Source organism: Mus caroli, chromosome 17 (genome assembly GCF_900094665.2).
Source record: "Mus caroli chromosome 17, CAROLI_EIJ_v1.1, whole genome shotgun sequence".
NCBI classification, from domain to species: domain Eukaryota; kingdom Metazoa; phylum Chordata; class Mammalia; order Rodentia; family Muridae; genus Mus; species Mus caroli.
The window spans coordinates 70,494,085-70,520,267 of record NC_034586.1 but is presented as its reverse complement, the minus strand read 5'-3'; the positions used below and the strand labels follow the sequence as shown (position 1 = coordinate 70,520,267).

Here is a 26,183-nt window from a genome sequence, read left to right as displayed (position 1 = left end):
CCACCAACACGTTATTATAAACTTCTGATACCTGTCAGAAACCTTTCCCTGTCTTTACCATTCAAAGGTTTCTTTGCAGCTGCTGCTTCATCTTCAACAGTGGCCACATAATCCAGTAACCTAGACACCAGCATAACAACCCAACTGATCATGGGAATGTCCAGGACTCCTAGAGGAAACAAGAAGAGAAGACTCAAGTAAATTTGAGTTCGCAGGACAACTGTGACACCATCTTACAAATGAAGAACACCCTGCATCATGACAAACACCAAAATATTATGATATATAATATAATATATGATATGTAATACATAAGATATAATATGGACACAAAGTGAGTAGAAAAATGTATCTAATAAAAAACAGGATACAAGGGGCTGGAAACATGGCTCAGCAGTTAAGAGCATTAACTGCTCTTCCAGAGGTCCCGAGTTCAATTCCCAACAACCACATGGTGGCTCTCAACCATCTGTAATGGGATCTGATGCCCTCTTCTGGTGTGTCTGAACACAGCTACAGTGTACTCATATACATAAAATAAATATTTAATCAAAAATAAAAAAGAACAGAATACAAAAGAAGATAAAGGACACACAGGAAACCAAAATAAAACGTGTACCACACCTTAAAATTCATACTAACAATTATATTCTATAGCTTATTTAATGCTCAAATGAAACCTATCGCAGGCCAAAGAGGAAATGTGCTTTTAATGCCTAAACATATGAGGAGACTGAAAGATTACAAAAATGTTCAAGTTCACCATTTAGAGGACAGGGGCAGGTGGATCTCTGTGTGGTCAAAGCAGCCTGGTCTACATAATGAGCTTCCAGACCAGCAGAATCCACATAGTAAATCCTGTCTACTAAAACAAAAACAAACAAAAAGTTGGGCATGATGGTGCATAACTTGAATCCCAGCCCTAACAAGGCAGAACAACAACCTCTCAGTTCCTTATATAATACCTTCTGTCCTTCTGTGCATGCTTAACTCTGGCTGAAGAGGTGACAATAAATTGTCCAAGAGGTTTAGTAAGCTTTCCAATACTCCACTGTTACTAAGTGATCGCTGTCCAATGCAGGAGAGTAACATAAAAACCCTGCAAACAGATACAAAGAAAATTGACCAGTTAGAATCAAGTTAAATTGTTCCACTTTTAAAGAAATGTATTCACATAGGAACTATTATAAAGCATGTTTGCTTATTAAAACCATTCTTTGGTAAGTTAGAAAGAAAGAAATGATGTAAAATCAGTTTCTACTCTAGTTGTTGGTTATTTTTTCTTATGCAACCCCTTAGAAATCAGGCAGAGAACAAACTCCCCCAGAGCCTAAAGAATCGCATTTAGTAGATCTTATAGAAAATACACACCACGGCCTATTAAGTTCCACAGATTGATCCAGAAAATATCCAAGGGTAAACATATTAGAACTCATGTCCTTCATTTAGTATGTGTTAATCCATGAGACCTATTTTATTTTACATCGTCTCCAAACTTACTATCCATGTAAACAAAACTTCACACTCTGACAATGATTCTACAAGTGAAGGTAATTTACAATATAACCATTGACCTCTCCAACCTACCTATCTTGTGGGAAGATGAGAAGCTGCTCTGAATTATACAGTTCCTGAAGAACGTTAGAAAGAAACTGGCCCCACCATCTCTCACCACCACATAGCTGAACAAGGAGCAGGCCAGTATGCAACCGTATCTTTGGGGTCCCACTGATGCACAAGTGTTTAAACAGTTCTTCACAGGCCTGAGCGTGAAAGGTACTCTGCAAAACTGCAGGAACAGAATGCCCTGTTACAAAAAGAAACAAACGACTTATCTAAGTGTCTGTATGGTGTTAAGAGCAACACCAGTACACCTACATACACATTTCCCTCTAGCAATCAGTAAACAATTATAATCTATGTATTTTGTGACTTATTTATTGCTTATATATAGAAATTAGTTGTAAAATATTTAGCAGTAATAAGAGATAGCACATACATTGTGTTTCTTGTTTGTGGTCAGATGTATCAAATTCAATTACAAGTAAATATGGGAATAAGTATAAATAAATAAATAAATAAATAAAGATCAGATATGTTGAGAGGGGAATATAAACATAAATGAGCAATCCAAAGTAGTGCATGGCTACAAAACACTACTACTGTATTAGGTCAGAATAATTCTACTTTTATGCAATGTTTAATATTTTCTCACTCAAATACAGTTGCATAGTACTAAGTCAACAAACCTAAGAAATCAAGATTCATTTAAGAAACATTAGAATAAGAAGTAGGCAGATCTGGGAGTTTGAGGCCACCCTGGTCTACAGAGTTGAGTTCTAGGAAAGCCAGGGATGCTAGGAGAAGCCTTATCTCTAAAAAACAAAAAATGATACAAAAACTTAGAGAGAAATAATTGGAATAAAAGACATGCGGATGCAGTCAATAAGGAAAGCACCCATTTACCACGTACCAAGCCCTAGATTCAATACATAACATGGCAACAATAAGAAAAAACCTTTAAGAAGAAAATAAATGAGTGAATGTACAGAAACTTATTGAATACATTAAACAGGATACCAAACTAAAAATGTCCAGATAGACCAGTGAACAGCATTTAACTAGCATGAATCAAGTAACAAGTCCGTCCCCAGCACCACACATTCATTTAAAAAAAAAAAAAAAAGGATTCCCGAGAAAGTAATTCTATGTACCCAAAACACACAGCAGAAAAATATTAACTCATTACCAAAGTCATTGAGGCAAATACAAACCATTGGAAGAGTGCAGGAGGCTGAGCAGTGTATCCAGTAAGTATCTCACAATGGTGCGCAATTGCTCTGTGGATGACGTCTGAATCAGGTCTTCTGGTCCTGATGTTTCACTCAACAACTTCCGACTTGCACCTATGGCTACTTTGAGCCTCTGCACTGCATTATGAGCCAGATTTAATTGAAGCTGTAGCTGAATGCAATCTTGATAAGCAGAGAACACTCTACTGTCTTCCTCAACTGCTTTGTCTGGTTTTCTCAAGAAGTACTGTGCATTGTTAGCACTATTGAGAGGAGGAAGATCAATACTCTGCAAAAGAGCTTCCAGACGATGACAGGCTAAGTTATATCTATGGGTAAAAATAAATGAACAAGCATTGCTTCAGTCTTCTTTTGTATCTACACACGAAACACATCTCTTTAAAATATATTAAAGCACAACTACTACGAAGAATTATTCTTGGGCCAGGTACTGTATTGAACACCTTTAATCCCAGTACTCCAGAGGCAAATCTGGGCAGCCATCTGTGGTTGGATAACAGCCACAGTCACTTCTAGGCCACTCAGAGCTATAATACAGACCCTATCTTAAAACAAACAAACAAATAAGCAAACAAAATAAACTACTGTTCACAAATACTAATAAATGCTTCTACCAATTAGAAAACAGCATTCTAATGTTTTCACTCCTGCTGTAATGTATAAGTTTGTCCTCCTTTTGCTCTTTTCTATGTAGATAGAGAAAACATTCATTGGCAGGAATAATTTAACAAAATATATGCGCAAATTTCCACTAACCTGCACTGTATATCTTCTTGTAGAGCAACCATCATTGCTAAATGCTGGTCAATTTCTGGTTGGTTGGCAGATTCTCCTTCGCCTCTGAGAGGATCGTGCATCAACTTCAGTTCACTTTCCCAAGGTAAGATATAGGTGTGCCCATAGTAAAACCCCAAGGGGATCTTTGCTCTGGCATTTGTGCTTCCATAGCGTCCAATGACAGTTATCTGAAATGAAAGATTGCAAATACAAAGACACATGTGATAATATTTAAAAATCTAAGCTATATATTTTGAAAGATATAGGTATATTAATAATATGTCAATGCAGTACAACACAGCAAACTTTCCTGAAGTTCTTTACCTTCATGAATCTGCATACAGGTGGAGGTATTAAGTCATGAAGAATTAGTGAGTGAGTACTGATATCAGTTGCCACTACCAAACGCCTTCCATCTACTTCTTCCCCTAATGTCCATATGTCAATTGATAAAGACGCCAAGTCTCCACAAGTAGGAATCAGTACATCTGTCAACAGTATAGGTCTTCCAAAATCCAGGGTGACAAATCTCCTGGCTCCTATAAAGGAAAGAGAAACATGTTAGCCATCAAACAGGATCAAGAGACCAAAGTCTATACTCAGAACACACTAACGCATTCTTCTTAAAATAAACAATTATCAAGTTATTAAACTTTAAGTAAACTTTTATCAATATTTATTCATAAATTCTATAATTGCTTAGTATATCAAACCTTAAAATTTGATGCCAAACTTGCCAAAAACTCTACTATAGTTTTGAAAAACTGAAGTCAAAGATTTTAAGATTATTAATACAAAAGCAGTCAAGTATATCGCGAAGCCTCATACGTATTTCAGTTCAACAACTAAACAGTGGGGCATGAAAAGGTAAACCTAGAACGTTCCAACCTGAATATTTCTTGCCTTAATTTCATCACTAGATAGATTAGACATACCAAAATGTATTATGTAACTTTACTTGTGAAAAAGTCTTGTTAACTTCTAAGACGGGGGTCTAATATATTTGGTTTAGTATGTATAGAAAAGTACATAGTAATGCTATCATTAAAAAGTACGACTCAGCAGTTAAGAGCAAGCACATACTGCTGCTCTTCCAGAAACCATGTTTGACTCCTCATGGGCCTCAAAAGATTCAAATATGTGCACAGGTTAAAATCAAACTACAGTATAAACAACTGTTCACAAGCAGGGGAACAAAACTTTCCTCTACATGTTATAAACAATAATGCAGCTAAGAAATTTATAATCAAATGGGAAGATGCATGCACCCGTCTCAATTCTGGAACACGGCATGACACACATGCAGATTTAATGCTAGTTTTAGGATACTGCCACACGGTCTAATTCTAGTATAATCACAACAAGAATTTAAGTATGCCATTTGTATCACTTATATTTCAATAGGAAAAACTTAGATACAAGAAATCTCATTGTTTCAATAAAACTAAACAACCCAAAGAATTTACACCTTCTCTAGTTATTACGTTAGGTAGAATGTACTTACTTGTCAGCAAATGTAATTTATTTGCAGTAAGTCATTAAAGGGGACCAAGAGACTAAGCAAGAAAAATTATTTTAGAAATGCAAAGATTACCTGAATGCATTCGCTCTATAATAATGGACTGGTGAGGTGGCGGCTGAAGAAAATGTGAGGCATGAGAAATTGCAAGGGCCAGGCCAGAACCAAGTGGATTCTAGACAAAAAACAAAAGCAAAAACAACCCAAAACAATTTAACTTTGTACTAATACCCTCGCTCTAAAAAACCATAACATTAAATTAACAAGTCTCATTTCCTGAAACACATTTAGAAATGTTTTATAAAATCAAAATGACCTGATATACATTCATGACAATTTAAACATTTGACTTTCAAAGTTAGAATTTCTTTAAAAATATAAGAATCTGTCTAGGTTAACATTTACGTAAAACAGCATTTACCATTCTAGATTTGCTGGAGTTTTTGTTCTGTGCAGCAAGATTCACTGCGGGAGGATCAATGACTGAGCCTGGGAAAAGCTGGGCAAGCTCAGCATTAATCACAACAGAAACAGCTTCGTTGGGCGGAGTAAGGGGTGGAGTCATAAAAAGTGGTGTTGTTTTTGGAGTGGGGGGAATAACATCAGATGGATGGATGAAGAATCCAGGAGCAGCCACTGGGTTGGAAGACACAGCATTGTGAACAGGACCTGCTGCTGCTGCTGCTGCTGCTGATGCAGCGGCTGCTGCTGCCGCTGTTGTCTGATGCAGCTTGGCTTCCAGCTTTGCTTTCTGTAAAAGTAAAAGCAATGCCTGTAGAAGAATCCTGAAGACAGTGTGAGGACACTGATGCTCATATATGACAAACTTAAACGAGATTAGTAAGATTCTGCGTACACGAGACAAAACTGGACTCAAGCAAACGAGTTCAACGTTAACTGACAGGATACAATTTCTCAAGCAGAGTTTGCACAGGTTGCATTTTGTCAGCAATTAAATCGATAAACCATGTTATCATAATTGCTGTACTTATAATCAAACTAATGTCCTACAATTTATAATGTCCAACAGTCTCTGTTCCATGAAAACAGTAACTGATAACAATATAATGTTTCTCCAAAAGTTTTTAAACATAAAAGTACAAGTGACTTCAAGGCTACTCAAAAAGTATCTTTTTTTTTCTCAATCACATCCTAAATAAAATGCAGTCATATAATAATACATTTAAACATATCACAAAGGCATTACCTCAATTTTTTGTTGAAAACGATTAGCTCAGATTGGACAACCTACTTTTCTTTCTGAAAACAATGGTCATTTTTACAGTACTTTTCAGCTTTTGAAGTTTAGAGACAGCATGAACAAAGAGCCAAATAGTCTCCAACCTGTTGCTGAAGCTTCAAAAGCTGCTGCTGTTTCTCTTGCAGCACCTGCAGCTGTTGCTCGGCTGAAGCCATTGCATGAGAGAGAGACTGCAAAGCTACCTGGGCTGCTGAACTCAGGGCTGTCGAGGCTTCCCCAACTGTGCCAGATGATAGGCCACCTACTGCAGGAGGAACCCCGAAGGAACTCACTGGCATGAGACAAGGGAAAGACAAAACAAGACACCAGGATGAAGAAAAGGTACATAGAGTAACGTGGCCAAAATACACAATGTGTCATTAAAACTATATGCAGTTTAAAAAAAAGAAGAAGGTTGGGTTGTCACTCAGTGACAAGGCACTTGCCTCAATGACCAGTCTCACCATGGATACGTTAGCATGAGCACTGCAATGCAGTGAAGCTGCCCCTGCTGCTCCAATTCTACAGTGGGGTGCTGGAACAATTCCCAATACTTTTCCCTCTTGAAGGAAGTTTTTTAGTGAAGTCCACAGCTAAGAGACTTTGAATTTTAAAGTACTTTGAATTTTAAAAGATGCTGGATAATTTAAAAGGACTGAACTTTTAATATGTAAAGACTGGGACTTATAAAGTTATTTAAGATCTTGGGGATGAGTAAGAACTAAGGGTTGAGGCTTACTAGTGATGTATTTGTGTGTCAAGTTGACAAGGGGTCAATTGTACTGGCTAGTTTTGTGTCAACTTGACACAGCTGGAGTTATCACAGAGACAGGAGCTTCAGTTGAGGAAATGCCTCCATGAGATCCAACTGTAAGGCATTTTCTCAATTAGTGACCAAGGGGGAAAGGCCCCTTGTGGGTGGGACCACCTCTGGGCTGGCAGTCTTGGGTTCTATAAGAGAGCAGGCTGAGCAAGCCAGGGGAGGCAAGCCAGTAACGAACATCCCTCCATGGCCTCTCCATCAGCTCCTGCTTCCTGACCTGCTTGAGTTCCAGTCCTGACTTCCTTTGGTAATGAACAGCAGTGTGGAAGTGTAAGCTGAATAAACCCTTTCCTCCCCACCTGCTTCTTGGCCATGATGTTGGCACAGGAATAGAAACCCTGACTAAGACACTACATAAATTAAACTTAGTGGCTACTTCTACAATAAAAAGGTAGAAAGCAAATACACTAAATGAACTTATAAATTCTTTTAAAATTGTATCTCTTCTAGAGCCAAAATCCAGGATTATAAACTTCTGTGACTTCTCCTCAAAACTGTTTTTGTTGGTGTTTTTTAATTTGCTTCTTGGCAGAACTAGGGACTTCATCCAAATTCTTGAATGCACTTGGCAAGTACTCTCTCACACAGAGCTATGCCTTGGACTATTAATAGTAACTTAATGAAGAGGTTGAAAGAGAACCTGCTTAAATTAGTTTCTCAATAAAATCAACTTAAGATACTATTCAATACCTTCTATCAAGGAAAACAGACTAGGTCAAAATACAAATGTTCTTTACAATAAAACATACATTATATACATCGTAATATACATTATATATATCATATAACATAAGGGGCACAGAAAAAAATTAAAAAAAAAAAAAGATAAATATTTCCATGATTTACAGACCTAATGGTTAAATGAAGCAGTTTATCTAATCAATATTGTCCCCTATTTCATCATTTCAACATGTGCACGCTGTCACTAAGACTGGCTCTGGTTATAAAACCCAGGCTGTATTCAGTATTCTAGGTATTATACTCAGGTCAAAACCTAACCAAACTACTATTAGCTTTAAGTGCAACAAGTCACATCAGGATATCAAAGTCAAAACTACACTAGGCATCATCTAACGGTTGAAATGGCTACGGAAACACAGGCTCTACCTTACTCTTCCTTCTATTTTCTTTCTGGCTGATATTTCCCGTAATAAAAATACACATAAACACACATAGAAAATAAACATAAAAATAAAAGGATTTAAGAGAATGCTTTATTGGGTAAAGAAAAAAAAAACCTCAACTGATCTCACATATAAAATTACTCACGGTATTCCCTCCAAACATCCCTCTCTCCCATAGGTCTTCTCTTACCATGCAAACAAAGATATAATTTTAAATAGCTCATATCATTTTTTTGCATTATTACTGCATAAAGAACATAATAAAAGAAAATATATACCAGTAAACGTACTTGCATCATCCCTTTCTATTCTGGTTCCATCACTGGTTGACACGCAAGTAAAGTGAAGAGGTTCAACCTCTAGAAGTCCCGTGAGAGATGTGAAACTTCCCTCAGCAGCTGTGCAACTACTGACTTTTCCATTCCCTAGTACACAAAGAAAACTTCATAATGCATGAAGATGACTTTTACAAGGCATGAAGTAGCAATAATCATGATTATTTAGCCAAACTCAATTAGCATAAAATGCACAAAACTCACAATACATCAACAAAGGGCATATTAAAAAAACCTATAAACAGAGAAACTAGCTTCCTTCATACAAATGTCTACAGGAATGAAAGCAATTTGGTAGGAATTCACAGTAATAAGAAACTTATAATATGTACAAACTAAATCTTTTGAACAGTAAAATTACACTGGAATGATTACAATAAAAACAAAATTAAACTGGATTATAACTTGTTTTAAATATTGAAAACTTCTTTTATTGTTTTAATATTTGCATATGTCACTATAAAGGATTCTTAATCCACACTTCTGAAATACTCTATGAAACTTTTGACCACTAACATGGTGGACAAAAATTTCAGATTTTGGATTTCTGATTTGTCAGTGTGAGAGAGAGGGAGAGAGAGAGAGAGAGAGAAAGAGAGAGAGAGAGAGAGAGAGTGAGTGTGTGTGTGAGTGTGTGTTTACTTTTTGAGAACAGACAAAGAAACTGAGATATTAAGTAAAATGGCTTTAACCAATCATTACTGGTAGACGTTGGTCATAGGTGCCCCAGTAGAGAAGCTCACCAAGATGCTAAGCCCTCGTTTTCTGAAAAAGCAGGGGGTTTAGCTTTCTTAGAAAAGACTGACCCAGACTAGCTCACTCCAGTTACTTCTATTCAATCATAACACAAAATTGATTGGGGCTGGGAAAGGTTCCAACGACAAAAGTTGTCTTGCCCTTGCTGCCTAAGAAAGCAGACAGCCCACACAAATGTCAGTCTGTTTTGAACATGGCTAGCCATAATCAAAAGTAGGAACTCCAAGTTCACGAGGAGTGTCTTAAGACCAATGTTTGGGCAGGTACAAAATCTAAAGAGCTATTTCTTCAAGGTTCAAACAATCTCAAAACAATTTCTCAGCCTGCACTGATTAACCCAAACATAGCAAGGGCTTTACTGTAATATTGCACTCAAAGTCGGACACAAAAGCTACACTTTACATATTACATAGCACTATCATTCACCGGCATTATGGTTAAGTTCTAAAAAACCAAAAAACTTTAGTGTTCTGAAGACAAAAAATGTGAGTAGATATAATAAAGAGAGATGAGAACTTAAACTCATTACCTGACATTGAAAACTTAGACTCTGTACGTGACACTGACAAATTAGTCTCAGTACCTGACAATGAGAACTTCAACTCCGTACTTGACAAAGAGAAAACTGAACTGACTCTGAACACAGAACTCTTCGCTCCTTACTCACTTAGTAAAAGAGGTCAGTACCTGAAAGAACATCTGATAAGTCGATTTCATCTGACTGGACAGCAGTGCTGTTACTGTACACAGTTTTCCAAGAAGAGCCACTCATCTCCAAGTCAAAAAGAACTGGATCAAACGGGGAGCTGTACAGTCCATATCTGAGAAATGAGACAATGTATTCAATATTTTACCTTTCAGACAGTTATTGGAAAATTACTGAGCCAGGAGTGGTGGCGCACGCCTTCAATCCCAGCACTCGGAAGGCAGAGGCAGGCAAATTTCTGAGTTCAAGGCCAGCCTGGTCTACAAAGTGAGTTCCAGGACAGCCAGGGCTACACAGAGAAACCCTGCCTCAAAAAAAAAAAAAAAAAAAAAAAAAAAAAAAAAAAATCAAAATCAGGATTTATAAAGTATCATAAAAGCAGTGTGTCAAATAAGAAATGTCCAACTTCAAAACCTGAAGACCAGAAGCTGCAAAGATAGCTTGATGGTTAGAGCAGTCGTTGCTGTTGTAGAAGACCAGGATTTGATTCCCAACACCCAATGGCCTTACAAGCATTGTATGCATATGGTGCAGACATAACATGCAGAAAAAAACAAAAACAAAAAACCACGTAAAATAAACTTAAAAACTAAAATGAGTTCTCTGGGTAAACATTAAAGTCTGTCACTAACAGCTGAAGAAAATAGTTCCCACAGGAAGGAGGACCTGACACTATTCATATTTAGAATGCATAGAACAAAATAAATACTTTTTAAGGTAAAAGAATGTTTTAGGTGAACCTAGTAATGAAGAGCTCCATGCCCGGTGATGGCAAGCATACCTTGTTTGAAGCAGAGCCTCCAGCGGTGTTAGCCTGTCCTGCAGCTGTCTGGACACGGCTGTAAGCAAGGCTGCACAAGCTGTGCTGCATCCAGCCAAGTCTTCATCCTTAACATAATTCAGCAGTACAAAATACCAATAGACAGAACCTGGAAAAACAATGAAACCATGCCCAGTTCTTCTTCAGCTCTAGCACACAGATCTTCAGGTCCCACATTTAAACATAAAGCTACCTTTGCTACAAAGACACTTGCTTGTTCTGGAAAGATAATCTTTAACAACATAGGGAGAATGGACAAAGAGTTCTAGAACACTAATAATATTAGCATCATTCTAAGAAACAGTCTTAATTTAAGAATAGCAGTGCTGGTAAAATAACACAACAGGAAATGGGCACTTGTCCAAAAGCCCAACAAAGTTTAAGTTCAATTCCCAGAACCAACACTGTATATTATCTTGACCTCCACATATTCACTGTGGCATGCATGCCCTACCATCCACAAACACAGAAATATTTTCCGAAGGAATTTATAACATTCAAGAGGTATATTAATCGAACTTGAGAGTATATCAAACCAGGCATGGTGGTGCATACATTCTTTAATCTCAGCACTTGGGAGTCAAAGGCAGACAGATCTCTTCAGTTCAGGGCTAACCTGATCTACAGAGCAAGTACCAGGATAGACAGGACTACATAGAGAGACCCGGTCTCAAAAACAAAACACAAAACAACAACAAAGAAGAGCACAACAATGTGCCAGCGTGATGAAACATGCCTGAATTCTAGCACTCAGGAAGCAAAGTCAGATCTCAGGGCCAGCCTGGTCTACAAAGCAAGTTCTAGAATAGCTGTGGCCACATAAAGATGCTATCTCAAAATAAGAGTATATTAATATGAAGAGCAGCATTTGTGAATAGTCACAAAAGCAGAGAATGGAAGTGCCAAATGAATATTCCTGAAATACTGCTTGTCGATACAAAATTGTTCTAAACACTGCATGGCCGTGTAAGCTTCAACTAGTACACATTAGCAACTGAATGGAGCACTACTCTAGACTGGCAGTCAGATAGAACCCATATGGCATGAATAAGAAGACCACAGCACATTAGACAGATGCCTTAGTAAAGAAATTTTAGTACTAAGTACATGCCCAGAATGTAAGCAACATACCACTAAAAACAATCCGTAAGAAACTGAAAGTCAGACCTTACTACAGTGAGCAAAATAATGTAAAATGCCATATTGTATGTAAGTGGTTCTCAATCTGTGAAATGCAGATATGGGGGATGGGGAAGGGGTCACATGGTGGATATCTTGTATATCAGATACTTACATTATGATTTGTAACCATGTCAAAAATTACTGTTATAAAGTAGCAAAAAATAAATTCATGATTAGGGCTGCCATGCAAACAAGGAACTATATTAAAAGGTCGCAGAATTAGGAAGTTGGGAACCACTGTGTACATACTTGACGGTTGTAGCATAACAGTCAAATTATGTTCAAGGCAAATATAAGCAGCCTAAGGTAATGAAAATCCACATTATTTACCAAATAACTTTGAGAAAGATTTCTCTGATTTACTACAAATATCAAATTCCTGTGAAATGTATAAATGAGTTGACTACTTGTGAAACAGAAACCGATTTGTGTAAATCTCTGCACCTGGGAAGTGAGAGCAGGGAGACTAGAAGTTAAAGGTCAGCCTCCAAGTTAAATAAGCCTGAGCTCATAATTAGATAAGCAAATAAATGAATAAATAAATGAGAGCATTACAAAACACTGTGAGAAATGCCTATAAAAAACACTAGCCTGTATGTAGAGACAGCTCAGTAGTTAAGAACAATGGCTTCTCTTACATAGAATCCTTATGGCAGCCCACAATCAGATGACTCTAGGTCCAGAGGATCTGCTGCCTCATCCTAGCCACCAAGGGCACTGCACACACATATACTTACATGTTGGCAAATGCTTATACAAAAGAAAAAACAAACAAACAAACAAACAAACAAACAAAAAAAAAAAAAACTAGATACACAGAGAGGTTAAAAGGCTAAGCCAGAATTCCTTCACAGTAACAGCAAGAGAGCTTATATAAAAGTTTCTATTACCTTATACAGGTACTATTAGTGGAGATAGCTTTTATAACTTCATTTATTCCTGAAAATCATTTCTATGGAATCTTCACAGGACCCTTTTGAAGCACTCAGTTTGCCATGGTCACTCTCAATAACATAACATATCACATCATATCATATCACATCATATCACATCATATCATATCATATCATATCATATCATATCATATCATATCATATATAACATCACCTGGGCAGCACAGCAGACCTAATGGCATGAGTCAGCCCTGATGGCCTGAGACTGAAGAGCTGCCTCTACCCCTTACTGACTAGGGCACTGGAAAACTGATAGGTAAGGGCAGTGCTGCAGAACTTCCACCATCCCTCACCCAGCCCATGTGGTGCAGGAGAGCTGGCAGGTTAATTAGCTTAAATCCCTTTCAAGCCCATAGCCAACATCTTTGAGTTGGCCAACCCAACATTTACCCCATCTAAGAACTGCATGAGCCCGTGGAGGGGCCAGTCCTACAGAACCAAAACTATAGGATAACAACAAAGAGAGCAGTCCCAGTGTGGTTCCAATATTGATAGTGTAGTAGAAGCCAGGGCCTTGAACCAGACCAATGACTCATTGTGATGAACATTTGCAAGGAAAGAAGTGTGGACAAAGGGTATACTGTGAGACACACTGTGACAGACTACCGCTTTCAATACAAGGTTTTTTTTCTGTTCTTGGGGGAAGGTTGCAAGAGCACATGGCAGGTAGGAAGAGATGAGTGGGATTGAAATATATGATGTGATATTCACAAAGAACCAATTAAAAAGTCAACAACAAGTAAGATGGACAGGGTTTCTCTGTGTAGCCCTGGCTATCCTGGAACTCACTCTGTTCAAGGCTGGCTGGCCTAGATCTGCCTGCAACTGCCTCGCAAGTGCTGAGAATAGAGGCACGTGCCACCACCATCAGGCATTGGACAACATTTTTGAGAAATTATAGCTGAGACTCTCTGATGTCCACTGCAAATGTACCTACACAAATAGGTGCACCTACACACAAACATAAACATACCCAATAACAAAAACTGAACTAATCATCCAGACAAGCTACAATAAGAACAAAATAACTTATTCACTATAAATATTTATTAAAGTAACTTTACATACCACCAGTTGCTGCTGCTGGTAAAAAGCACATATTATCAAGTAAGGCCTTCAATAGAACCGATCCAAATCCAGGCTGACAGGGCTCGCATTTGCCATTACTGGAAAATTGTTTAGTAAGAGAATTTAAAGACATTATTTATTATACTGACTTAAATTAAACTCTAAACTTGGCATAGTAGTTATATAAATATATAGTTAAATGTATATATACATTTATTTATATATTTAACTATATATAAATTATATATAAAAGAAAAAAGCCATATCACCAAGAATTTTCTCCCGGGTTAGACGATTACCATTACTAAGAAAAGCTAATACACAGATTCATCCCTCTCAAATGCTTTCTAGACAGTAAAGTCTCAGGGTTTACAGCTGAAGACTGAGCAAGACTGTTAAGTAACAAGGATAAGGCAGTGGCCAATCAAGCACTAGGAGTCAGGGCTCCACTCATCAAATTCTCATGAATTAATTAAGCCCCGCTGACGTAACTTAACAATGCATTTCACCCTAAGAAATCCCAAATTTTTCTTTAGGACAAAACAGTTATCAACTGTTGAAAAGTTACTCATACATTTGATGAGAATCAAATCCCATTATAGACAAAATATGAACACCAAAGCGCAAATACAGTTTAAAAAAAAAAAATAGACACACCAACCTAATGCACAAGGCTAGAAACCGAGCACATTTATGGGCTATACTTCGTCCTGCCTCAAAGAAGCATACACGGACAATATCGGAAAGACATTTCCGTGTTTTAGAAAGTAGGCACTCATTTCCTTCCTTTGAGCTGCAAAACAAGAGCAAACAGATTCACTTTGGACTCTGAATCATAACAGCTAAAGGATAATCATTAAAGCAAACAGAATCCTAATGATTAACCTGCCAGATCCATTGGAATGGACTCCTGCTAACCAGCAGAGAGCATCCAACACAAGACTCTGAGCGTGCTCTGTGACCTGCCCATCATCTGATCGTCTACAAAGCGTGTTAAGAAGCTTCTCATGAAATTCTGAAAACTGTAACATGGCGCAACGCTGAACCCTAAGGAGAGAAAGTATAAATACGTTATAGGTGTTTACACCAGTAAAAACAGGACAATCAGACTAGTGCTAATAATGAATATAACAAATAAAGTTTTCAGGGGTGGCCACGTAGTTCAGTAGTAGAGAACTTAAACCAGCCATGTTTAAGACTCTAACAATGCAAAAGAGGAGAATAAAAAAAGGATAAAAATGCTTTTTGAGTCAGTCATCGTGGCACACGCCTTTAATCCCAGCACTTGGGAGGCAGAGGCAGGCGGATTTCTGAGTTCCGGGCCAGCCTGGTCTACAGAGTGAGTTCCAGGACAGCCAGGGCTACACAGAGAAACCCTGCCTCGAGAAAAAAAAAAAAGAAAAAAAGAATGCTTTTCGAATAGTCTTATGTGCTGTACAGAACTTGAACTCTGTTTTAAAGAAAAACAAGTTTACAATAATGTGAGCTAAGAGAATGTGGCTGTGTCCTTACATTTCTCCCTTTCATGGTACACATTAAGTACTATATACAACCGGGATAAGCGGTGAAGGCAACGAGTAACGTCCTCAGCCAATGCCATTTACTGAGAGAATGAGAAAGCAAGCGAGCACTTCCGGTTGAAAAGTTCAATCACTGTGTATTTATACTTTTATTGTTAACAGCACAGTCGCCATATATGATGAGGCTCCTTAAATACTTAGCATGTAGGGCTTGGAGACAAGAGAATCAACTCGGGATCAGTGAAAAGTACCTGAAACTGTTTCAAAACCAAAACCAGGACAAAACAACGGCACACTAAAGAAATGTGATTACCTTTCCTTACAAATTGAGGTTTTCTTAAACCTCCGAATGGTGACAGAGACCTCTTGAAGTAAATCACAACCCCGCAGGTTTTCAGACTTTCGGGTGCCTCCTGAATTTTCATTTTTAACATTAGATGATTTCTCCTAATTTAATAACAATAAGTATGAGACAAACAAATCAAACTAAACTAAAAATATAAAAATAAGACTCCAATAAAAAATTCAGACTAAAATGATAAATTCCTAGTTTTCCGCATTATTTTAACAGAAAAAATATAGTCAAGATTTTTGAAGCCCAATAATTAAAAATAAAGAACCAAAATACTGAATCCAATCCCAAGCTACAGAACGCTAACATACACCTGTAATATAGCACCTGTTCGGCCTACCATCTCCTGCTTGGCCTACCATATACTGTTCAACCTAACTCAGTTAATTTGAGGATTAACTCTGATAAAGACCTTGATAAACTGTATATACAAAGTGATGGGTGCTGATACTGATGCTAAGATTTCTTAATAATAATAATAATGATAATAATAATGATAGCCGGGTGTGGTGGCGCATGCCTTTAATCCCAGCACTTGGGAGGCAGAGGCAGGCAGATTTTCTGAGGCCAGCCTGGTCTGCAAAGTGAGTTCCAGGACAGCCAGGGCTACACAGAAAAACCTGTCTCGAAAAAAAACAAAAAAATAAATGTGTAAATTAAAAAAAAAATAATAATGATAAAGGAAAAAAAAACCCAAGTTCAGGAAAATCTTCACTCAGACAAGTATGGAAGCCTTGCATACCTATAGAAAATTAATCAAGGCCATCTCTAAAGTTATTCAGCAACAGCATTCTCAAGCATCACTGGAACAGAAAAGCTGTGAATTTAAAGGAAAGGACCTTCTAAAACTGCTCCCTTTTCAATAGTCTATAAAAGCTGATTCTTAATCCGAAGTTAGCAGAAAACATTTTCGTAATTATATGCATTCTGAAATCATCATAAGGAAAAATCAGAAATAGACCAAGGAGCAAACAAACGATTAACCAAGAGAAGCACCCCTGCCAACAAAGCTCAACAATAGCATTGCTCCCGTTCAAAACCAGGGTCTTACCTTGCCTGCTGCAACTTTGGCCAAGAGAGAAGCCAGTGAGTATCCCTTGTGACCCTGCTGTTTAAGAGATGGAAGCCTCACAACAGGACGCAGGCCACTGCTGCACATCTCATCTGCTGCTCCTCGGTCACTCACTGCTTTGACATGAATTAAAAATGAACGGTACTTCCCTCCTGCCATACCTGGACAAGGGAAGAGTGAGAAAATAATTTATTACCTCATCATCATGGAGCAAGATTAAATGCTAACTCCACAAAAGAAAAATACAGGCCAGAAATAACATATATCACCTGATTGCATAACAGGACAATTTTGATATGATAGTCCAAAAAAAAAAAAAAAGTCTCAGCAAATTTAGAAAACTGTAACTACAGATATCATTAAACATATCTGTTCCAGTGACATTTTAATTAGATGGTTTTGTAAACTATTTAAAAAAAAAAAACACAAGCAAAAGCAGATTGTAAAGGATTACTGTCAACAAATGATTATGGTAGCATATGACCTATGATCTAACCTTTTTGAAATGATTGTTTTATCTGTTAATTATGTTTATGTGTCAGTGTGAGCATGTCCTTATGTATGTGCGCTCAGTGCCTTAAGGACAATAGGTGTTCAAACCCTGAAATGGGAGTTACAAATAGTTATGAGCTGCCTGACGTGGTACTCGTACTGAACACAGGTCTCTTTGCCTCACTCTCCCTTATCTAACATTCCTGTCTGTCCATTGATATAAGTGTGTGAATGCGTACATAAAGCAGTTTAATAGTTATAGTTAAAAAAAAAAATCAAAGACATATTTTTACCTCAGTTAAGAAAAACTTTTAAGTGAAGAAAAAATGGTTTGAGATATACACACACACCCATATACCCAGGATTTGGGTAATGAATATGCTGCTTTTAGGCATGCAACAAATTCCTTCTTCCCATTAGGTTTCTTCTCATATATAATAGTGCCTACACCTTGGTTAACTAAAACTCCTGTAATTGTATCTCTCAAGAAGAAAGCACTCAACAGTCACTAAGCTGAGATCACAGATCCCATCTATAATATAAAATGTTGCAAAAATATCCTCAAATAAATAGACCTAACCAAACCATCATACTACTGCTACAGTGGGCTACATATTTTAATAGCTGCAAACCCATCTGCTGTTTCCCACATCCCTGCCTGCCCCTAGGGTTGGACTACTTGTCACTTGTTTTTCTCTGACCCAAGTAGTCCCAGGGCTGTTAAACTCTTCTTACTAATACACCCGACTACTAGGACCTGATAGGACTCCCCATCTCAATCTGCTGTTTGACACAATTCATACTTTCACTCTTCCATTAGATTCCGCAATCACTGCTTCTATCACTTAAAGATCGTGAGAACCAGGTGTGGTGGCACACAACTCTGATCCTAGCTCTAAGGAGATAGAGGCAGATAGATGATTCTCTGAGTTCCAGGCCAGTTTGATTTACATAATCAATAGCAGGATAGTCAGGGTTATGGAGATCCTGTGTCAAAAATAATTGTGAGCTCATGAGGGAAATTTGATTTAAAAAAAATGCTGCAAAGCACTAAGAGTTTCCTTAGTCATGCTGTGTGACACATCCCCGTGTTTTATCTAAACATTTTCCCACTTACAAGTTTATGTTATAGTCTAAAAAATGTAAGAGATTTGATTTTTCATACCACTACTTCCCAGAATGAACCCAAATAGTATCTCAAATCTTTAACAAATAACATACAGTCAAGAGATACAATGAAACTTGTATATACAGAACTTACCTTTATCTACGGGGTGTATGTTTCAAAACCACCCTGAATGCTGACCCCTATATAAAGCATGCACTTTCCTGAAACACCGAACTGTGATGAAGCCCCATAACCCTATCTCTAAGACCTGAAAAACCTAGAGTCAGTTCACATACACAAACACTCAGGATAGGTGATATCCTCACACGTAGAAAGATGCTAGAAGTTCTAGTCAAAGTTCCAAACAAAACAGCATTTTTGTGATCAGTTTTCAAAAGTGTCTTTTGTATTATGCTGGCATTATTTACTCTACTTTTACAAAACATCTCACTTTACCTTTAACAAGTTTGGGGCTTGTCAATGTCAACATCCCAGCATGACCTGATAGGTCCAGACCACTAGCAAGCCATACTGGGCCACACAGAATGTCTTCTTTATGGTCCTCTAAGAATGGACATAACCTAAGACCTAAAAAGAAAAATATGTATTTTTCTTTCAGAATATTATCAGAAATCCAATAAAGATATATCCATCCCATTTCCATATGATACCACCACATAAAATACAATTCATAAAATGTGTTCCAACAACTCATTAGTATAATCAGTTATCGGTTACATGTTATTTTCTACTCTCATTTTATATTTCACCTTGACTTTGAAAAGAGGAGCTATAGAATCATGAATTGATTTCAAATTGCAAGGCATAAAAGACTAAATCACAAGTATTAGTGCAGCTATATTCACAAAGGTGAGATGGAAGTTACAGCACATTGCAAAAGCAGAATTATAAGTTATTTGCCACAAGGAAGTCTTCCCCACAGGATGCATTACAATCACTACTCCTTTACTGCCAGGGACAACAGCTCTGTGGTTGAACTCACACTGTGACTCCTCTACATCCATGTGGTGCATTTCTTCATTCAAATCAACCAGGGACGGGTTCCCATTATGTTCCACTTCAATGTTAAGAGCTGGAGACAAAGGAAAGGTGATCTGCCTATCTACTGCTGTTTCTAGAGGATAAAAATATTAGTAAACTTAATTTTGCTCAATATCAATAATTTTTGTGCCTAAAACTCTAAAATCTTTTGCTAAACAGGGAGCTACTAGGATTTCACCATAGATGCTATACAATACTTGTCAAGAAGAGAAAATTAAATTCAATGATTTTATATTTTGTCTTCACTACAAACAGTAATAAAATATTGCTTGAAGATATAATTTGTTGGCAACTAAATTAAAAGTTCCTCCCTAAGCTGCACAATACAAATACCTACAAAGTTCTAAAGATACCAACTGCCTAAGTCCTAGATTCTCTAAATGAAAATGTCATGAGAATACACAGATGAATACACAGACACACACACACACACACACACCCCTCCCTCCTCTCTTAAGTATGCAAACACACAAAGACATTCTGGCAAAGGAACATTTTCAGATCAGAATGTTTGTACCCTTATGTCCTCATTTTACACTGATCTTATACTCAATTTTTAAAATGAATTTTCAAAGAAAAAGGGAAGAAAAAAGAATGGAGGGAGGGAGGGAGGGAGAGAAGAGAAGAGAAGAGAAGAGAAGAGAAGAGAAGAGAAGAGAAGAGAAGAGAAGAGACGAGACGAGACGAGACGAGACGAGACGAGACGAGACGAGACGAGACGAGACGAGACGAGACGAGACCAGTAATGAGACCTAATATCTAGTTCCTACCACGGTAAATCCATGGAAAATTGCTATTATTTCTGGCATTACATAAAAGTCTAGCTTGACTGATTACTTTCAAATAATAATTTTCAAAACAGTTTCTCTTACCATCAATTCTTCCTTTAAAAAAGACAAAGAATAAAGCTGGCAGTCACAGAAGTGGAACTAATGTCACTTCACAAAAGACATGATTAAACTATTTACCATCATAAATTCTGAAAATTACTAAGTTACTGGAAAAATGTGAAATGTACTTTAGATGACTCTCTTGAGTGGTTTTAGAAAACAAAACTAGAAGGTCGCCAGCGCTGGAGAGCACAAGAGTCACAAGAACAACAGTCAAGCTCGTGGAGAGACACCAAGCCCAGGACAAGGCCTTCCAGTAGTAGCTCTGACCCCTCTTACCATTGGCTTTCCCTAGGCCTGGAGCTTTGTTCTTCAGCAGTGTCACTTGTATCTGGGGGACACTGGTGATGTTGGAGTTCAGAACAAATTTGAAGTCCACATGTCCAACCATACAGGCTTTAGGTAGAACCAATTCAAACACATGTTCATCCCAGCTGTTGCTGTCAGATAAGGTAAAAAATGTTAAATGAAGAAAAACACTTCCTTCATACACCAAAATATCATTAGCATCACATCACCTTTTCTACTCCTTGTTTTCTCAACAAGGAGTAGGTGTGGTGGTTAGTAACCGGAAACACAGAACTCATGATGAAGAAACAAGAAATAGAGGCCACCCTGGTATTCAGAGTTCTAAACAAAACTGAAATACAAGGACACTGCCTCAAAAAAGAAAAGAAAAGAAGAGGGGACATCCTTGCTAGATCCCTGTCTGCAAGCATAACAGGATTGGTGCTCACCCATGGGATGGGTCTCAAGTTGTGCTGGTTGATTGTTGCCCCTTCCCTCAGTTTCTGCTCCATCCCCGGTGACTGCATTTCTTGTAGACACAATGAATTTTGGGTCAAAAGCTTTGTGGGTGGGCTGGCGTCCCTATCACTCCAATGGAGTTCCCACCATACTACAGAAGGTAGCCTCTTCAGGTTCCATATTCCCAATGTCGTGAGACAGAACTAAGGTCACCCTTACTGATTCTTGGGCACCTCCCTTATCCAAGGTCTCCGTCTTGTCCTAAAGATGCCCCCCCCCACCTCCTCACACCCATCAGTTGCAGATTTCCATTCATTATCATAGCATCTATCCATCTCACACCTGATCCTGAACACCCCTCCCCACTCTATCCAGCAGCTGATGCAGACAGATACACAACAGACACCCACAGCCAAACAGTGGATGGAGCTTGGGGACTCTTAGAGAAGAACAGGAGGAAGGATTGCAGTCTCTAAGGGGATAGAAACTCTATAAGAAGACCAACAGTCAACTAACCTGGATGCCTGGGGCTCTCAGAGTCTGAACCACCAACTAAAGAATATAGGGAGTTGGACCTAAGCCTGCTTGCACATATGTAGTTGATGTACATCTTGGTCTTCATGCGGGTGTGGAAAAACTGAAACAGGGGCTATCCTAAAAGCTGTTGTCTGTAAGTGGGATATGCTCTTCTAGCTTGGCTGCCTTGTCTGGCCTCTGTGAAAGAGGATGCTCCTAGCCTCAGAGAGACTTGATGTACCAGGACACAGGGATACCCAGGGAGGTCCCTATTTGCCCAGAAAAGAGAGGGGGGGGCGTGATGGGGGAGGAAGGCAGTGAGTAAGACAAATAAACTTTTTAAAAAAGAAAAAAATTAACAAGAAAAGAAAAGACAAGACAAGAAAAGACAAAAGAAAAGAAAAGAAGAAATGGGCAGTGATGGCACACATCTTTAATCCCAGCTGTTGGTAAGCAGAGGCATGCGGAATTGAGTTTGAGTCCAGCCTAATCTACAGAACTGAGTTCTAGGACAGCCAAGACTACACAGAGAAACCCTTGTCTCAGAAAAAAATAGGAGGGGAGGGAGGGAGGGAAAGAGGGAAGGAGAGAAAGAGGAGGAAAGAAGAGATGACAAAAAAAGAAAGGAAAAAACAGAAAGGGGAGGGAAGGGGAAAGGGGGAAGAAGGGGGAAGAAAGGGAAAGAGGAAAGGGGGAAAGGGGGAAAGGTAAATTGGAAAGAGGAAAGGGGAAATGAAAGGAAAGGAGGGATAGAGGCTGCACAGATTGCTCAGGGGTTAAAAGAGCCCATTTCCAAGGGATGGAAGTTCATTTACAAGGTACTAAACCCAGTACCAAGGCAGCTGATATCTTCTTTTGGCCTCAATGGTCACACATATACATGAGGCATACATTCAAACAGATATAGCCATACATATGAATAAATTAAAATAAACCCGTCTTATTTTTGTTTGTTAAAAGTGAAACTTAGGGCATTAATCTTAGCAATCTGTACCTGCCTTGAGATTTGTTATAACAAAGCCCCCACACAAATAAATAAGATAGAATATTTTTAAATAAAAATAAGATAACAGCAGGGCGTGGCAGCACACACCTTTAATCCCAGCACTTGGGAGGCAGAGGCAGGCAGATTTCTGAGATCAAGGCCACCCTGGTCTACAAAGTGAGTTCCAGGACAGCCAGGGCTACACAGAGAAACCCTGTCTCGAGAAAAACCAAACCAAACCAAAACAAAACAAAACAAAGCCTTTGACATTCAAAGAGGGCTTCTATCATGTATCAATTACCTGAAGATTCCTGGGCCCCAACCAAGATCTATAAATGAGATCCTAGAATTTTCATTGTAAAATAAGAACTTCTTACTTCATCTCTTCTATTGCTACAAAATGTCCTTTCTCACATCATAGGTTAAATATATATCAGCAACTTCCTTGCCCTTTATCTTTAAATTATATCCAGATTCCCACTACTCTTTTAACTTTCTCCATCATTATTACTATCTTCTAAGGTACCATCAACAACTCAACAACCAAACTCAAGTCTTTGCATGTACCAGTACCATCACCACAATCCATAACCATGCCCACCTGTACTTTGTTGTCAAAGCTTTACGGTGCTCAAAGGCCTCTAACCCCTCAGCTCCTAAAATGCAGAAGCGGGACCTTACTTCCTACCACTAGTTCTCGCTACTACGTTCAAAACCCTCCAACAATAGTGGTTTTCTTACTCTAGAAACTGTAAGATGTCAGAGGCTTCATACTTGCACTGCCCATGAATCAGAATCTCTATACAGAGCTTTCTACCATTGCTCTCTCTTGCACGGGTGTGTACTCTCCTCCCCAAGCTCTAGGTTAATCTAATCACAGCCATCTGGGGACTATGACTATATAGAATAGGATATACCTGTTCACTGTTTGATGCTCACTAAAATATGACTTTCGCAACACTAGTGTCTGAAACAGTGGCTGGTTTTACACACAAGAGTTTAAATTTTTACTCTCAAATAACAATAATGAGTCATCTCATATTATCCTACAAGTCAAAGCAATAACAGGAATATCCAAAATCAAATGACAAATACAAAGAGAAAGTTATTAATACTCCAATATTAAGAGAAACAGTAAGACGGCTGAGAACTCCATGTTACTTCTAAGGAGAGTCCAAGCTCCATGGAGAAGCCGCATACCTGTCGGTTTGCAGTTTCCAGGTCCGGGTGTGCTGAGCAGCATCACCGTGGTGCTGCTGGTGCAGATGCTGCGGATGCCGTCTTTGCTGCTGTTCTTGCTGAACTTCTACCCAACATGGAGGAACAGTTGCTGAAAATCGTGGAGTCAGTGTTTCAAATCGAGTTAGTTCTACTAGAGACGTCAAGATTTCAAGTGTGAAAGGCTGGTCCACCAATAAGTCAACTCCTTAACAGTAGTAAGTGCAGTTTTTGAAACAGATTTAAAAAGAAAAAGAAAAGACATTATTTTAGTTCTTATTTCAGTTCTTTTTTTTTATTTGTCTATTCAAAATATAACACTGCCAAATATATGAAAAAAACGAATAAAATAAACTAAGGAATCCATACTAAGTAGTACTGGCTAAGGGACAGCTCATACTCAGTCCTCCCAAATCCAGTCTGTTAGAAAAAGGCAAATAGGGCTGGAGAAACGGCTCCGTGGTTAAGAGCACTGACTGCTCTTCTGAAGGTCCCAATTCCCAGCAACCACATGGTGGCTCACAAAACCATCTGTAACAAGACCTGATGTCCCCTTCTGGTGTGTCTGAAGACAGCTACAGTGTACTCAAATAAATAAATAAATAAATCTTTAAAGTTAAAACAAAACAAACAAACAAAACAAAACGGGGAAATAACTGAGGGCAATAAAGTCAATAGTACTAAACTACCAATTACCACACTCAGATAAGTGGTTACTTTTGATAACATGTCATTTACAAAGCAAATGCAAGGTAGCAGCAATTACAAAAGAAATGCCCTTTTGGCCAGGCGGTGGTGGGGCACGCCTTTAATCCCAGCACTTGGGAGGCAGAGGCAGGCGGATTTCTGAGTTCGAGGCCAGCCTGGTCTACAAAGTGAGTTCCAGGACAGCCAGGGCTATAAGAGAAACCCTGTCTTGAAAAACCAAAAAAAAAAAAAGAAATGCCCTTTTGGAGCTGGAGAGATGGCTCAGCAGTTAAGAGCACTGACTGCTCTTCCAGAGGTCCCAGCAACCACATGGTGGCTCACAACCATCTGTAATGGGATCCGATGCCCTCTTCTGGTGTATCTGAAGACAGTTATAGTATACTCATATATCTTTAAAAAATTTTTTTTAAAAAAGAAATGCCCTTTTATAATCATGTAAAACAGCCAAAGGCAATAAACACAAAGATTTAACTATTCTTTCTCTTCTATGATAAAGACATCCTCTAGACACATGCCAGTAGTAAATAAACATTGAAAATTACCATATTCTATGTCACTAATTCCTAAAATGAGCTATACTATTAACTAGTGATCACCAAAAGATTACTTCTTGTATAAGAGAAAAACATCAAAATGTTGAACTATAAGATACCATAAAGAATAAGTAACAAGTTTAGCTATTGCTCCTACTTAGCATGTGTTTTAAAAGTTTTTATGGGGAGAAATTGGAGTTTTACTGTGTAGACAAAACTGGCAACAAAGTCAGAATACTCCAGAGTCTGAGCCTCTCAAGTGCAAATATTAGAGGCCTGCAGCACTACAGCTGACTCTTAGAGCGCATTTTTCACTGACAATGCCTCAAGCATCTTTTACTAATTTACTACTTTTTAAAACGTTTACTGAGTATTCTGTTAAGATTTACTTCATTAAATATTTATGTTTATGAATCTCTGCCTGCCTGCCTGCATGTATGTATGTATGTATGTATGTACACCAGGTGTGTGCCTGGGATGTATGTATGTATGTATGTATGTACACCAGGTGTGTGCCTGGGATGTATGTATGTATGTATGTACACCAGGTGTGTGCCTGGGAGTAGTGGAGGTTAGAAGAGGGGGTCAGATCTGGACCTGGAGTTACAGGGGGCTATGAGTCACTGTATGGTTACTGGAAATCAAACACAGGTTATCTACAAGAGCAATGAGTATTCTTACCCACTGAGCTAACTCTCCAGTCCTTTTCTTTTCTGTTTTCTGTTTGGTTTGGTTTGTTTAGTTCTGTTCGTGAGACAAGATCTCACTATGTCCCCTTGGGTAGTCTGGAATCCACAGAGATCAACCAATCTATGCCTCTGCCCCCAGAATACTGGGGTTAAATTTGTGCCGCCAAGCCTCCTT

The 26,183-nt window shown here is 38.3% G+C and overlaps 1 protein-coding gene across 2 annotated transcripts in view; it reads right to left on the bottom strand.

Moving 5' to 3' along the window:
- Birc6 (baculoviral IAP repeat containing 6) overlaps positions 1-26,183 on the bottom strand; it is a 174,407-nt gene that overhangs the window by 93,807 nt on the left and 54,417 nt on the right. The window contains exons 11-31 of one of the 2 annotated variants that reach the window (XM_021186109.2): positions 24,061-24,286; positions 20,892-21,052; positions 19,664-19,753; positions 19,117-19,248; positions 17,040-17,221; positions 15,950-16,083; positions 15,002-15,163; positions 14,778-14,909; positions 14,117-14,214; positions 10,875-11,022; positions 10,075-10,208; positions 8,575-8,721; positions 6,454-6,641; positions 5,531-5,860; positions 5,185-5,284; positions 3,915-4,129; positions 3,570-3,778; positions 2,775-3,121; positions 1,588-1,807; positions 966-1,099; positions 59-169 (exon numbers count right to left, since the gene is read on the bottom strand). In XM_021186109.2, coding sequence (XP_021041768.1) covers positions 59-169; positions 966-1,099; positions 1,588-1,807; positions 2,775-3,121; positions 3,570-3,778; positions 3,915-4,129; positions 5,185-5,284; positions 5,531-5,860; positions 6,454-6,641; positions 8,575-8,721; positions 10,075-10,208; positions 10,875-11,022; positions 14,117-14,214; positions 14,778-14,909; positions 15,002-15,163; positions 15,950-16,083; positions 17,040-17,221; positions 19,117-19,248; positions 19,664-19,753; positions 20,892-21,052; positions 24,061-24,286 — 3,600 coding nt within the window. The remainder of the gene's footprint in view (positions 1-58; positions 170-965; positions 1,100-1,587; positions 1,808-2,774; positions 3,122-3,569; positions 3,779-3,914; positions 4,130-5,184; positions 5,285-5,530; positions 5,861-6,453; positions 6,642-8,574; positions 8,722-10,074; positions 10,209-10,874; positions 11,023-14,116; positions 14,215-14,777; positions 14,910-15,001; positions 15,164-15,949; positions 16,084-17,039; positions 17,222-19,116; positions 19,249-19,663; positions 19,754-20,891; positions 21,053-24,060; positions 24,287-26,183) is intronic. The other variant, XM_021186110.2, reaches the window with a different exon arrangement.